The following is a 12,546-nucleotide window of genomic DNA, read 5'->3' on the forward strand; positions in this document are numbered from 1 at the left end:
GAATATTTCTTTTTGTAAATGACCTAAAAACTCCGTAGATATTGTGCAGAAAAAGAAAACGAATTACAGGTATTCAATCATATGCCTCATGGGACTTTCCCGTCAGAACACCCACGCTCATAGACCTCTTCCGTTTTCCAAAGGCTGATACCGCCCACTCCGTCAACGTGAAACCCCAATGGCCAGCCACCAAGACACCACTGAAGACATTCACAACTTTAACTACGAATCTTAAGAAGCTGTCTCGGCTCTCCTCGACTGTCAGAAGCATAGGCTCAATGTCATACTTGAAGAAGATCCCAGGAACTGAGCGCTCGTTAACCTCATGTGACTGTTCTGTAACGGCGTACTGGTTGGTGAATATCGTGTCGCGCGCAGAACGGCTGCTACTATCGACGGTGTAGGCGGTTGGTACGACCGAGAGGAAGTACTGGAATTTGTGGAAGTGGTTTGGTGTGGTGGAGACAGTGCGATCGAGGGGGTTGAGGAGGGATGGGTAGAAAGCGCCGAATGAAAGCTCGTTGACAATGTGGGAGAAGTTGAAAGCTATATCAATCATTAGTTTGAGTACAAGAAACTCGTTGTACCACGAGTATACATACCAGTATGATCCAAATGTCCTGCGCCCCATTCTTGATATCCATGACCGCGCGCAGTAAGATGGAAATCACCCTGCACCTTGTTGACCTCTAGATTCCCGTATATCCTACAGCTGTCGCCAACGTTCCCTCTTAGTCTCGGTGTCTTTGAGAACTTCGCTTTCCTCCCAGAACTAGCTGCCGCAGCTATAATATCGTGCACATGCTCCTCTCCAAACCCCTCATCATGATCATGATACCCCTCGCCGGTAACCACACGTCCCTGGGCATCTTTCCCAAGACTGTGGATACCCTTGTTGTCGACCCATTGCGACCAATTCGTCATTTCCAGTTTCATTTTCTCTGCAGCAAGGATTCGATCGCCCGCTGCGTCTTGAACGTTGATATGGATATCTGAACACGCCATTTTCAGGACTATGTCTAGATTGATCTGCATGTTGTGTCCAACTCCTTTCTCTACTGCGACCGTGTGGTTTTCGTAACCGCGCCACCATCGTGTAAATTCGCTGAATATAAGAATGGAGGAGACGAGGAGCATCGCTACCGTCCATTTCCCTCCACCTGATGTCCTGGTCACATATTGAGGTTTTGATTTTGCTGGAAACACAATCTGTTAGGCCGCTATTCTCTCAAATGCCCATTGCAGTCCAATTGCCAACTTACGAAATGCATCAAAAGCCGAGACGAGGTTGCCCTTTTCGCCAAAGGCATCCTCGTCCAGCCCGTGTTCTGAGAAACCGTTCATCCTCTCCTCGTCGGGGTATCCTTTGTTACTTGCTCCTAAATCTACATCAATTCATTCGAGTAGACGTATGCGCAATTGCGAACTCGTGTATCGTGCCTCGAAAGGCTTGTGGTTGGTATTGGGAATTATTTTGGTGGAGGAAGAGGACAGCTTTGCAATGCGCTTGGAGCATGCAAGGCTGACGAACTTTTGGAAGCGAGATGTCGGGAGAAATCAAGGTGGGGCTCAGGGACCAGATCGCATCGTTGTTTCAACCTCACTCCATCATTTCACTATCAACACCATCTTTTATTAACAAGTCCCGACGAGTATCAAGTTCTCCAATTACCTACGCCGTATGTGCTCTGTTTACCTAAAGACCTTTACTAGGCTATGTTGAAGCTTATGTGCCTCTTGTCCTGCCCTGGGATTGTGAGACGCGAGTGCAAAGACTTTCCCTAAACAAGATGTATTTCGATGACTCAATGATGATCTCTACAGATAGATTGCTTGTTTTGGCTAAGCTGTTTTATTCAATATACTGCTTCCGTCGCACAATAGTCAGGCCTCATTCGGTTCATGGATTGTTCTTGAGGAGTCATTCGGTCTAGCGAGCTTCCAAGGTTCTTAAAAGCAGGAACACTTGCCTTACCTCCATATCTCTCAGCACCCGTGTTAATATTTTTTTCATTAATTTATGAGAAACTGTCTCGAGTCTCTGCAAATCGACCGATTTGTATGCTTGTACGAGGTAACATTAACGATTTGTTTATACTTCATTGCCTCATCTAATAATCTGATATCATTGATTTTTACCGTCATAGAGTTTATCAGATTCATGGATGGGGACCTGATTTCACGCTTCTATAATTACATGTAAGTATGTACTTTCAATTGTATCGACACAGCTCTCTAGACTGTTACTACGCTGGGACAGTGCTCTCATCAATGGAGAACACGGACTGATGCGGGTCGGTAGAAATCACCTTCCAGAACATGATCAGGATATTACACTAACCTCCTATGAAGGTTTCGGCAGCCTGTACAAGTCTTTTCATTCAATGGAAATGGATTATTCATAGCAGAATCCGTTATCTACAGAGTCCTCCAAAGCTGTGGGCTTCTGCCTTCAAGATTCTACGACTGATGCAATCCAATAACGCCCCCAAAAGAACATTCCAAGATCGAATATCCAAGCTATAGCATCCAAATTGTTGGCCAAGCCAGACCTAAGACACATGTCTAGTACGCTAACTTCGAATTTCCAAATAGTTTTGCTCTCGAGTTCTTGAATCCTGCTGCGGTTCTGGCTGGAACATAGGATCCATTGATGAATGTCAAAGGCGAGTTTACACACGAACCACCGTTACATTTTTGGTAGAGGGAGATCAACCCACCTCCGCCGCACACCTCGCCTGCATTTCCGGCACAGGGGAAGGAACAGTCTCGAAGGAGACCACTGACTGGAAGGCGCTCTACGAGAATGTTTGAGGCGTTGTCACAGAAACATTGAGTTGAGTATTCGACGCCTAGAAAGAAAGTAAGGATATGTATGTGACAACGATAGGCTATCTCAGCCAAACTTACCGGCGACATTGAACCCCTTCGAAACGCAGAAATCGATACACGACTCGATGGTCATGGTATTCCGCTCGTCTTTTGCGCCCTTCAAAGTTCTAGGTTGTCCGCCTGGGTCAAGCCCGCAACCGATATATGCAAACCCCTTGGTCTTGGTTTGGTCAGTGAATGGGAACTGTGGTTTGCTAATGCTGGTTGTTGCTCCACAATTAGATAGTGGTTTGGCAGGCTCCGGACCAGCCTGCACTGCGTTGCAACCAGGAAGCGTGTCAACTGTGCCAGATGTTTTCTCAGCTACGGATGCCGGAACACGGCACGATCGAGCATCTTCATTTGTCACGAAACTGAAGTGCTTGCATTTCTCGATAACGCCAGAGTCGTCGGTACAGTCATTGATGGCCTTTTGAAGCACGCCCTCCTTCCAGCTATGGACCACAGGTTGGCCATTGCAGTTCAAAAGAATGGGCATTAAGGATCCGGTGGAGCTTACCCATTAACGAAGTCAGTATGGAATCCATAACCAGTTGGATCTCCGTTCGAAAGGACAAATGGTTGTTGATCGCTGTACCATTCGAAATTGGGCGTGTTGAAGATAATCTCGTAGAAGATCGAGATAAAGCGCTTTGGGAACTCCTTCGGGCATGGGCCAGTTGTGACACCTGACGGGTAAGCCACATGAGATTTATGGTCTTTGGTATCAAAGTCTTTTCCGTTCCAACACGAAGGGAAGAAGACTTGCGCGCGAAGGTCATTCGGACATTTGATGTTAGGCAAGCCGTGTGTTTCTGGGGTATTGGTACCTAGACAGGCAAAGGTAATAGCTCTCGCCTCTACAGTGTCGGCATAGCTTCGAAGGAAAGTATTGCCGGCCACCATGCGGAACTCGTTAGGAAATGCGACGAGGCCTGGTTCGGGGTCCTTGGGATCACTTCGTTGCCTGTCATTTTCAGTAAGTATTGATGCGGGAAGAATAAGAATATCTCAACTGACAGATAATAGATTGTCGCGCCTCCTGTTTGGGTGACCTCGGTGAACTTTCCATCTTTGGTCTTGTAGTAAAGAGTCTATATTCAGAGATTAGCCATATCCTCTGCAATGAGACTGTGATGTTTGCACTCTATCACCTCCAGGCTGCATAAAGCCTTCGAATAGAATGCTTATCTACCGTTTCAAAGGTGCGTGTAGAGGTGCTTTGCGAACGTGTCCGTTGGGGCGTGAAAGAGACTACTTACAGGAACCCAGTAATTAGATTTGTCCTCGATCACAGTGCACGAAGAGCAGGTGGACTTCTGTGTCGATGCAAAGTTCATCTCAAAACCAAACCCATTCCCACCCATAATGGTGTGAACGTGACTCGAGACTTGACCAGGCGAAATAACGGGGTCAGCTCGCTCGATCACAATTGGCGCGGCGCATGGCAAACGAAAGAAGGCAGTTGTCTGACCAGCAGCTGCCAAAAGGTCAATGGCCAAACGACCAAGAGTGTTGAGTGTCATATCGGAACTGATTTGAATCGATACGTTGTGTAGGACGATTCAAAAAGTGTTGACACAGACCGATAATTGCGGGTTGGACGTTTGTTCGAGGAGGAACAAAATTTTGGGCAGGTTATAAACCTTGGACCAGCTGCACCATGGAGTGAATCTTTGCTGGATGTGCTTGGTGAAAGTTGATTGCCAATGAAATAGCGGGAAATGAGACTCCGGCTCAGAAACGGACACAGAAGTGAATAGCGATTCATACGGGAGGCAGCTTGCCGTTGATTTCTTAGCATCTGCTGAGGTTCTAATGGTCAGAATACCGTGCAGAATAACGTGGATGAGGTTACTAGGGATTGTTAGAGTCATCACCTGGTTCAGTTCAATCCATTGTGGCGGCAGTTACTTGATATCACGGTATATGAAGAACTGGCTGACCTTAGACAGAAACAATACCCCTCCATGATTAATCTGATTTCCAATTACCGGCTCTACGCAACTTGCCTTTCCCGGCGTCATGTCGACTGGCGGTGATTGCGCTACAAAATCGTGAGGAAGCAAATACATGAGTTACTGGCTTCGCGAAATCTAACCATGAAATCACCTACATTTGTAAGGAATGTAGTCTATACTACAGTGCACATTGGGAATGCAATAATTCAAATGCCATTCCGAATGTAAATAGTGAAATTCCTGGAAAGATGAATTTAATCGTGTACTCACGATCTGACTATACACTTGTATGAATAACATAGCACCACCTTGCCCTTTCGGACCAAGATTCAGCAAGAAAGAATAAGATGAAGGATTCTGGACAACTAGCTTGAAGACCACTTGGGCCTGAATAATTATTTTCCAGCTCACTCGGAACACCAGTCAACAAGAAGCACAAAAGTATAAATCCGTCTTAAGAGGAGAAGTGTGAATAGTATTCTGCGTCGATGTCACATGTTCAAAGTTAGTCAATTTCTACCTAAGATTTAATACATACAGCAATTTCCCCAACTCGTTTGAGATGGTTGAGCGGATACCGTGCAGTTCCGATCTTGTTTATTAGATATTTCTTCTAATTGTGTCCAGGTAGTGCGGTTGTACACCGGGTTGTACTTAAGGGCCGAGGCTCTGAAAGCAAGGTTGGGTGATAGCCAATGAAGTCTGGTCTTTAGCCCACGCGTAACATCTATCAGACCCCCACCTGAAGATTCTACCCCGCAACGCCGGATTTTACATTTTAAATTATTTTTTCATGTTTTCTGAAAGATTGCCAAGTGAACTACTGCAAGAAACAGCTTTCGCCAGGAACCATCATGGTGGCCCTGGTATATTTGCCATGCTTGTCTCGACATCCAGTCCAATGAAATGTCAGGGTCTCGGCGTGTGGTAAGAGAGGCAGATCGAGCTTCCCAATTCTGCAGTGGACCAGGTACACGATAACAACATGGCAGCTCTTTCAGATGCTGTACGAACCCAGAACTGCTAGGTTGTGCATAAGACCCGGTAGGCACTATGGCATGATGTAACCACTGCATGAGAGCTTGGAAAAGATCAACGACGGCAGCTTCAAAACTCCAGCCTCGCCTCATGATATTTTCCTCTTCCGAAGCTTTTAACTGAACTTTCTCTGAGTGAGACGGTTTCAGGAACAATATCAAGAGCTATGTTTCAAGAGCTCACATTTTTGTCGCTGGCAACAGCCACATTCGCTTCTTTTGCAGGCAACTTAAATTATAGGAGTCCTTCTCACCACCATCCATCACTTGGAGTTTCAATCCGTAAGGTAGCTGCGAGAAACACACCTACAGCGCCATGGAATCCGGCTCAACTGAATTTTACTCACGGCGTTGCAAGTGGAGATCCATATGACACAAGTGTCATTTTATGGACTCGAGCGGCTCCTACTTCAGTAAGTGTTGGTCATTTGTTGGCCTGACGATTATAGAAGACAATGTCTTGTATTTGTCACACTTTGTTGCCAGTTCAAATGATATTCTATGCCGGCAGTTAGAAGTGAGGATATGACGAGCTAATCATGATTCTAATAGGAAAATGACAAATCAAACATTACCGTCTCTGGTTTTGTGCCACTCTTCAGCCACGAGACCGACGAGTACGTGCTAGCAAGTAAAGCACCGATTTGCGTTGACTATAAAGTATCGACCGACGAGGATTTTGACTGCGTTGCCGATCATGGCACGGTTTACACCTCTTCCGACATTGACTTCACTGTCAAAGTTGAAGCGAAAAACTTGACTCCGTACACTCGGTATTGTAAGAACTCGGTCGCAATACGCATCCTGGGCTATCTCAGAATCCCAACTGACAGCTTCACAGACTATCAATTCAATATTTGCAACTCTAATAACACCAGTCCTGTCGGCCGCACGAAAACCATTCCAAGCAAAGGAGACAAGGTAAACACGGAAGTTAAGGTTGCTGTGTATTCATGTAGCAACTATCCTTTCGGATTCTTCAATGCTTTCGGAAACTCTGCTCGAAAAGATTCTGTCGATTATGTTATCCATCTTGGTGACTATATCTACGAATATGCCAACGGCGAATATGGCTGGGGCAACTCGTTAGGGCGGATTCCACTACCGAACAGGCAGATTTACACACTTTACGATTACCGCAAAAGACTTGCCACCTATCGTACGGATCTTGATTTGGTGCTATCTCACCAGCAATATCCATGGATTCCGGTCTGGGATGATCATGGTAAGTGTGGTAATGTCTGAGATTTCTTGAAAGCCGCGACTAATGAACCTATTCAGAGGTCGCAGATAATACATGGCGCGATGGTTCAGCGGAGCTCAACAACACCGAAGATTCTTTTATCAAAGATGGTGGTGTCTCTGTTGACCAACGTAAGATGAACGCTGTACGAGCCTACTTTGAGTGGATGCCAATTCGACAAGTGGAAATGGACGACAATCTCAGAATTTGGCGCAATTTTGAGATTGGAGACCTGATGGATTTGATAATGTTGGATACTCGTCAATATGATCGTTCTATTACCGATTTGTACTGGAACACGGATTATGTTCATGAGATATCCAACGATGCTTCACGATCCCTGATGGGACCTCGGCAAGAAAACTGTGAGCTCATCAGCTGAAGTCCAGCAAAACGCCTTTCTCTCACCAAGTAAAGCTGACGGGGACGCTTTTAGGGTTCTATAACCGCCTTATCGAGTCCTCTAAGCGAGGAGCAGCCTGGAGAATTATAGGTAATCAAGTCATATTCTCCAGGGTCAATTTGTCGGCAGCTTACGGTCCTGAAAATCCTGTTAATTACGATGCATGGGATGGCTATCAAAGCAATCGTAACCGTACACTCGCAACCCTGTACGACAACAAGATTGACAACACAATTTTCCTAGCCGGAGACAGCCATGCTTCATGGGTTTCCGATCTTGTGTGGCTCGACACACATCCATACGACTCAAAAACAGGTGACGGATCAATCGGCGTAGAGTTTGCCGGCTCAGCAGTATCTTCACCTTGTCCTTTCGGTCAAAACATTACTTTGAAGTCCGCAAACACTTACTCCTCCATCGTTCAATCAATGAATCCGGAACTTCAGTGGCAAGACCTCTACTATCGCGGTTACTTCGAGATGAGCATTTCTCACGAAGCCGTTCATGCTTCCTTCTTCGGTATGCCAAATATTACAACAAGAAATGGATACGAGATTTCTCTTGCGAACTTCACCGTGTTGAGTGGGGAGAATAAGTTGATGAGGACCGATGGCGTGGTTGCGGGTGGAAGTGTGGAGAGTGGAAGTTTAAAATTCGGAATTGTAAAGGGGACGAATGCAACAAACGACACTGCTACGGGAAGGCGGTTCATCTATGGACCCCAGCTGAACTCGACAGCCGGTAACTCGACTTTGCGTAGCTAAATTATCGCTGATAAAGGACAAGCTAGTATTAGTGATGCCTCGGCGTAAGCAAGTTATTCTCCATTTGGGTATTTCATCTCTAAGCTCATCTTATATACCAATTCAGCATGACAATGGAAAGATCTGTTTCACGTGGTCTCACTGTTTGTTCCAGGCGTTATATGACACGCAGCGGTTAATAAATCAGTATGTGACGCCAAAAATAAAGTGTAAACCACCAAGTGGTGGTTCGGGTAATGTTGAATCGTTTTGATATTGTGGTTCTCCTCGTTCTCTCATAATGACTTGAGTGACTTGTAAGTTCTATCTGCTTTATAAAAGTTATGTTTTCGACCTCACCTACTGTTGTAGTTTAGAACGCTGTTCTAATAGCAAAAAGCGGATGCAAGCCGTTTTCGTCTCCTTCCAACTTATGATCTGCCTCCAATGAAACATTTTCCTTATCAAAGTAATAACTACGGAAAAGATATCTATATAGCAGCTTATACGAGCGTTCTTTATTGATTCAAAAAGCCGTGGTCGACAAATTTCGAATCCGCCGCAGGGGGGAAAAATCGAGAAAAAAAAGAAACAGAGAAATACATTTCTCAAAGCCCTCGACCAGAATTGAACTGGCGACCTCGTCATCTCATTACTAGTGACGCGCTCTACCATTGAGCTACGAGGGCTGTGGTTGGTGCAGTTGTGGTAAAAAAATGTGTATATAAAAGCAAGCAAATTGTGGAAAGACGGAGTGCTGCGTATGAAGTTGGGTGACGAGATGCGTCAGGATCGTGATTATCATTATTCAGCACTTCAATCTTGAGCTGTATTCTGCTAAGCTTACATCGTTCGTTCTGAGGTTGTTTCTAGGTACTGTGTTGCCGCCTCAAACAAAATACATAGGTTTTCCCCCAGCCATAACCATAATTCGCCTATAACTCACAAATCCGCCCACCGGACCCAAATCCCATGCCAAAATTTGAACCAACCAAGCCCAAAGTCCCATAATACATACCTCAACTGTTGCTTCTCTCCAGATTTCAACATCTGTTAACGTCCCCGCCCCATATTCACAATTGGCGGTCGTGGTGGTGGTCTCATCCCACCAAAGCCGGGTGGAGGAGGTGGTTGGCCATTGCGGACGACATGTACAGAGATAACAGAGACAGAAGTCAAGCTAGAAGATCCTGAGCTGCTGTAGGGATGACGAGCCTCTCGTTTTGCGACGTGAGAGAGCCGGTAGAAGAACCAGATTATGAGGATGGTGACGAAGAGGAGGAGGACCACGATTATTGCTATAACAGCGTTTCTTTGAACCATCTTTCAGTTCATAGGGTCGTTGGGAGTTGTATGCTGTGTTATATATGATCGTAAGGTGGGTTTATAAATTGATTGGTGGGATTGTCTACGTATGTTAGCGTTTAAGAGAATTGCTGATGCTGAGATGGGACTCAAGAGGCCTCGTGAACCAGTTAATGTAGATGTTACTCACAAGGCGATAATAATAAGTCTTTCAGTTACCTCAAATGCGTGGCTTGATATGGATGGATGCTCTGGTGGTACAGGCTTTTGGAACTATAGAATTGATAAGGTCGTGTATCGTCAACAAACATATTCCAACAGCCCGTTTGCAAGCATTTGTCGTTCATCAGACAACGGCTCTTCCAATCCTTGAATTTTACGCCGCAATGTCAGATGCAATGCGAGTAAGATTCATGTGATCGGGCGATCGTTTGCATGCTGAGAAATCTAGCAAATGACAATGCTTCATCACCTGCGCCACCAACATCAGAATACTATCCACTTTTTGGCCCCAGAAAATGTTCAACTTCAAATTATGCTGGTAAACTCGAGGACTTGCAAGCTTTCGTGGTCACTTCGTCGAGAGAAAAGAGCCGTTGTCGAGAAGATTTCTAAGTAAAATGGTTTATTCCGTGAAGCCTCTGACGAGATACGTATCCGCGAGATACTTTTTGGGACTCGTTCGAGTTTGATTTTCTTTCGAACCCTATTCGTATTCTTATCTGCAGTTGGAATGCCTCCAACCTTAAGTATGAGAGTCCGAAATTCAAAAGATACACCACAGTAGAAATCAAAAGAGATGTGGTAAACAGCAATCACTTCAAAATGAATGCGACCCGGTCTCTGTCAAATCCTCCAACGCAAAAAGACTAGCAGAAAATTGTACGTCAGGTGCAGTAGCTGATTTTGGCATTCTCAAAAAGTGGCAGTACTAACATCAAAAATGTATTGAAACGAAATCAAACGCTTATTACTTTACCACAACGAAAACACGACACTTTATTCCTCAGTACCGACTTCCATAATATTTCATTTGCCCTTCTCATCGCAACTGCCCGCAGTTTGGTTATTGCTTTCAAGTCCAAATTCTGTTTCAAGCGTTTTTCTAAGGGGCACGTCGCGCTCTATCAGAACCAGCAAGAATCCTAATCCGGCAAAGATTGCTCCAATCCAAAACAGGCGATCTAGAGCTAATGCGTATAGCTCTCGCATCTCATCTTGTACCTCCACAGAGAATTGTTGGACAAACACTGCTGACGCTTGCTCATAAGCACCACCATCTTTCAGTAGCTTTCTTGCCGATAAATTTGATACTAGATGTAGATTCTCGTTGATACGGTTATTGAAAATAACAGCGGGGATTGCAACACCCCAAATAGCTCCAAAAGCGCGTATAAAACTCCAAGCCGAAGTCGCAGCAGCTTGATCTGCTTCAGACACTGGAGCTTGAAATGCAGGTAAAAGTGTGTCGATGATAACTCCAATGCCAAGTGCAACTATCATTTGAAACACCGCCCACTCAGATATCGAAGTATGTTTGTTCGACATCGACAACAAACCCATTCCCATGGTGGAGAGTCCAAATCCAACCAGATGAATCACTTTGAATTTACCCCACTTGCTCAATGATACGGCGGCTAAGATCGCCCCTGGTAGGCCTGCCAACGCCTGTGGGAGTAAAGAGTAACCCGCTCGGCTTGGCGAATACAACTTGACAGCCTGAAAATAGACCGGAATGAAGTACAGATACCAAAAATAAATAGTGGAGTTGAGAAATGTGTTTATGAGGACGATAATTGAGGTTCGATCACTGAACAACCTTAACGGAAGGACCGGCTCGACTGCGATACCACTGGCCTCGAAAACAACGAACAAGCCAAAACTTAGAAATCCCAATGATAGAGGAACGAGCGTGTGCCAAGATGACCATGCGAATGTCGTTCCAGCGTAAGTCAAAGCGTATAGTATAGCCACGGTACCGGTCATGAGTATCGTGTTGCCCACAATATCGATGCGCCTGAGCTTGGTGGTGAATGAAGTTTCATCTTTGTATTTGACATGGAGGAAGATAAACATGACGATGAAGGAAACGCCGCCGATTGCTAAGGGAGAGTTGATAAGCAATATGTATGAAGGCGGATTTGGAGAATGTGACCACGTACGAATATTGATGTAAAATACTAGTCGCCAACTCGAGTATTCTGCAATGCTGCCACCCACAAAGGGTCCAAGAGCTACACCAACTCCAAATACAGCTAGAATCATGGCCATGTATTGGCCTCGCTTTCGCACAGGACATATATCCGAAACGATGATATCTATAGCCAGAAAGGTTGGAAACGTGTCTGAAATCTTATGGTGAAATTAGAGTAAGAGGACACTCACTGACAGTTAGAACAATGCCTCCAAACCCTGCGCCTTGTATTGCCCGACCTGCTATCAACATTTCACCGATCGTTGCGCCTCCACAAAGGCCACTGCCAAGCGTGAAAATGGCAATAATGAGCAGGACTATCTATCGACGTCCAAAGATATTACACAACTGGCCGAATAAAGGTGTAAGTGCTGTGATGTACAGGCGGTTAGCTATTTTAATTTTATGTTTAAAGCTAAACCCACAGAGGACGTCGTTAACTTTAGTTGTGCAAAAATTCGAAATAACGAGCGAAGGGGTGTATATTACTATAATCTTACTCATATGAATAGTTATAAAAAACCAACCTGCAAACGAAGAAAGCATTCGTGACCCGAATGTAATTCTCCTTCATGTCCAGATCCTTTAGAATGTAAGGTGCCGGAGTCGTCACGACCGTATGTTCGAGCGAAGCTAGCAGAGTTGAGATAGCCAGACCTGCAATAACGATCCAGAAGCGGAAACCGCGTTCAAAGCCATCTGAAGTCACTGAAGTGGCTGTTTCCATTTCCACAGGGATATCTTTTGTTGCTGAAGATGACATGACGAACCAAACGTCATTCGAGATAC

The 12,546-nt window shown here is 45.2% G+C and overlaps 5 protein-coding genes across 5 annotated transcripts; 1 reads left to right on the forward strand and 4 right to left on the reverse strand.

Moving 5' to 3' along the window:
* Positions 1-73: 73 nt before the first annotated feature.
* On the reverse strand, positions 74-1,344 carry GLAREA_03352 (uncharacterized protein; the record flags this gene model as incomplete). Its single annotated transcript, XM_008083605.1, has 3 exons — positions 74-546; positions 603-1,196; positions 1,263-1,344. 3 exons carry the CDS (start codon positions 1,342-1,344, stop codon positions 74-76), a joined length of 1,149 nt encoding a protein of 382 aa, XP_008081796.1.
* A 924-nt stretch (positions 1,345-2,268) lies between these two features.
* GLAREA_03353 (uncharacterized protein) lies at positions 2,269-4,397 on the reverse strand (the record flags this gene model as incomplete). Its single annotated transcript, XM_008083606.1, has 5 exons — positions 2,269-2,309; positions 2,911-3,326; positions 3,392-3,838; positions 3,892-3,965; positions 4,134-4,397. 5 exons carry the CDS (start codon positions 4,395-4,397, stop codon positions 2,269-2,271), a joined length of 1,242 nt encoding a protein of 413 aa, XP_008081797.1.
* Positions 4,398-6,036: 1,639 nt separating this feature from the next.
* GLAREA_03354 (Metallo-dependent phosphatase) lies at positions 6,037-8,279 on the forward strand (the record flags this gene model as incomplete). Its single annotated transcript, XM_008083607.1, has 5 exons — positions 6,037-6,282; positions 6,422-6,647; positions 6,711-7,094; positions 7,151-7,477; positions 7,549-8,279. The coding sequence occupies 5 exons, from the start codon at positions 6,037-6,039 to the stop codon at positions 8,277-8,279; spliced, it is 1,914 nt and encodes a 637-aa protein (XP_008081798.1).
* A 1,032-nt stretch (positions 8,280-9,311) lies between these two features.
* GLAREA_03355 (uncharacterized protein) lies at positions 9,312-9,581 on the reverse strand (the record flags this gene model as incomplete). The annotated part of the gene is made up of 1 exon (XM_008083608.1): positions 9,312-9,581. One exon carries the CDS (start codon positions 9,579-9,581, stop codon positions 9,312-9,314), a length of 270 nt encoding a protein of 89 aa, XP_008081799.1.
* Positions 9,582-10,592: 1,011 nt separating this feature from the next.
* GLAREA_03356 (MFS general substrate transporter) lies at positions 10,593-12,520 on the reverse strand (the record flags this gene model as incomplete). Its single annotated transcript, XM_008083609.1, has 4 exons — positions 10,593-11,665; positions 11,726-11,881; positions 11,949-12,040; positions 12,285-12,520. The coding sequence occupies 4 exons, from the start codon at positions 12,518-12,520 to the stop codon at positions 10,593-10,595; spliced, it is 1,557 nt and encodes a 518-aa protein (XP_008081800.1).
* Between the last annotated feature and the right edge of the window lie 26 nt (positions 12,521-12,546).

The sequence above is a fragment of the Glarea lozoyensis genome (genome assembly GCF_000409485.1).
Source record: "Glarea lozoyensis ATCC 20868 chromosome Unknown GLAREA2, whole genome shotgun sequence".
Lineage (NCBI taxonomy): Eukaryota > Fungi > Ascomycota > Leotiomycetes > Helotiales > Helotiaceae > Glarea > Glarea lozoyensis.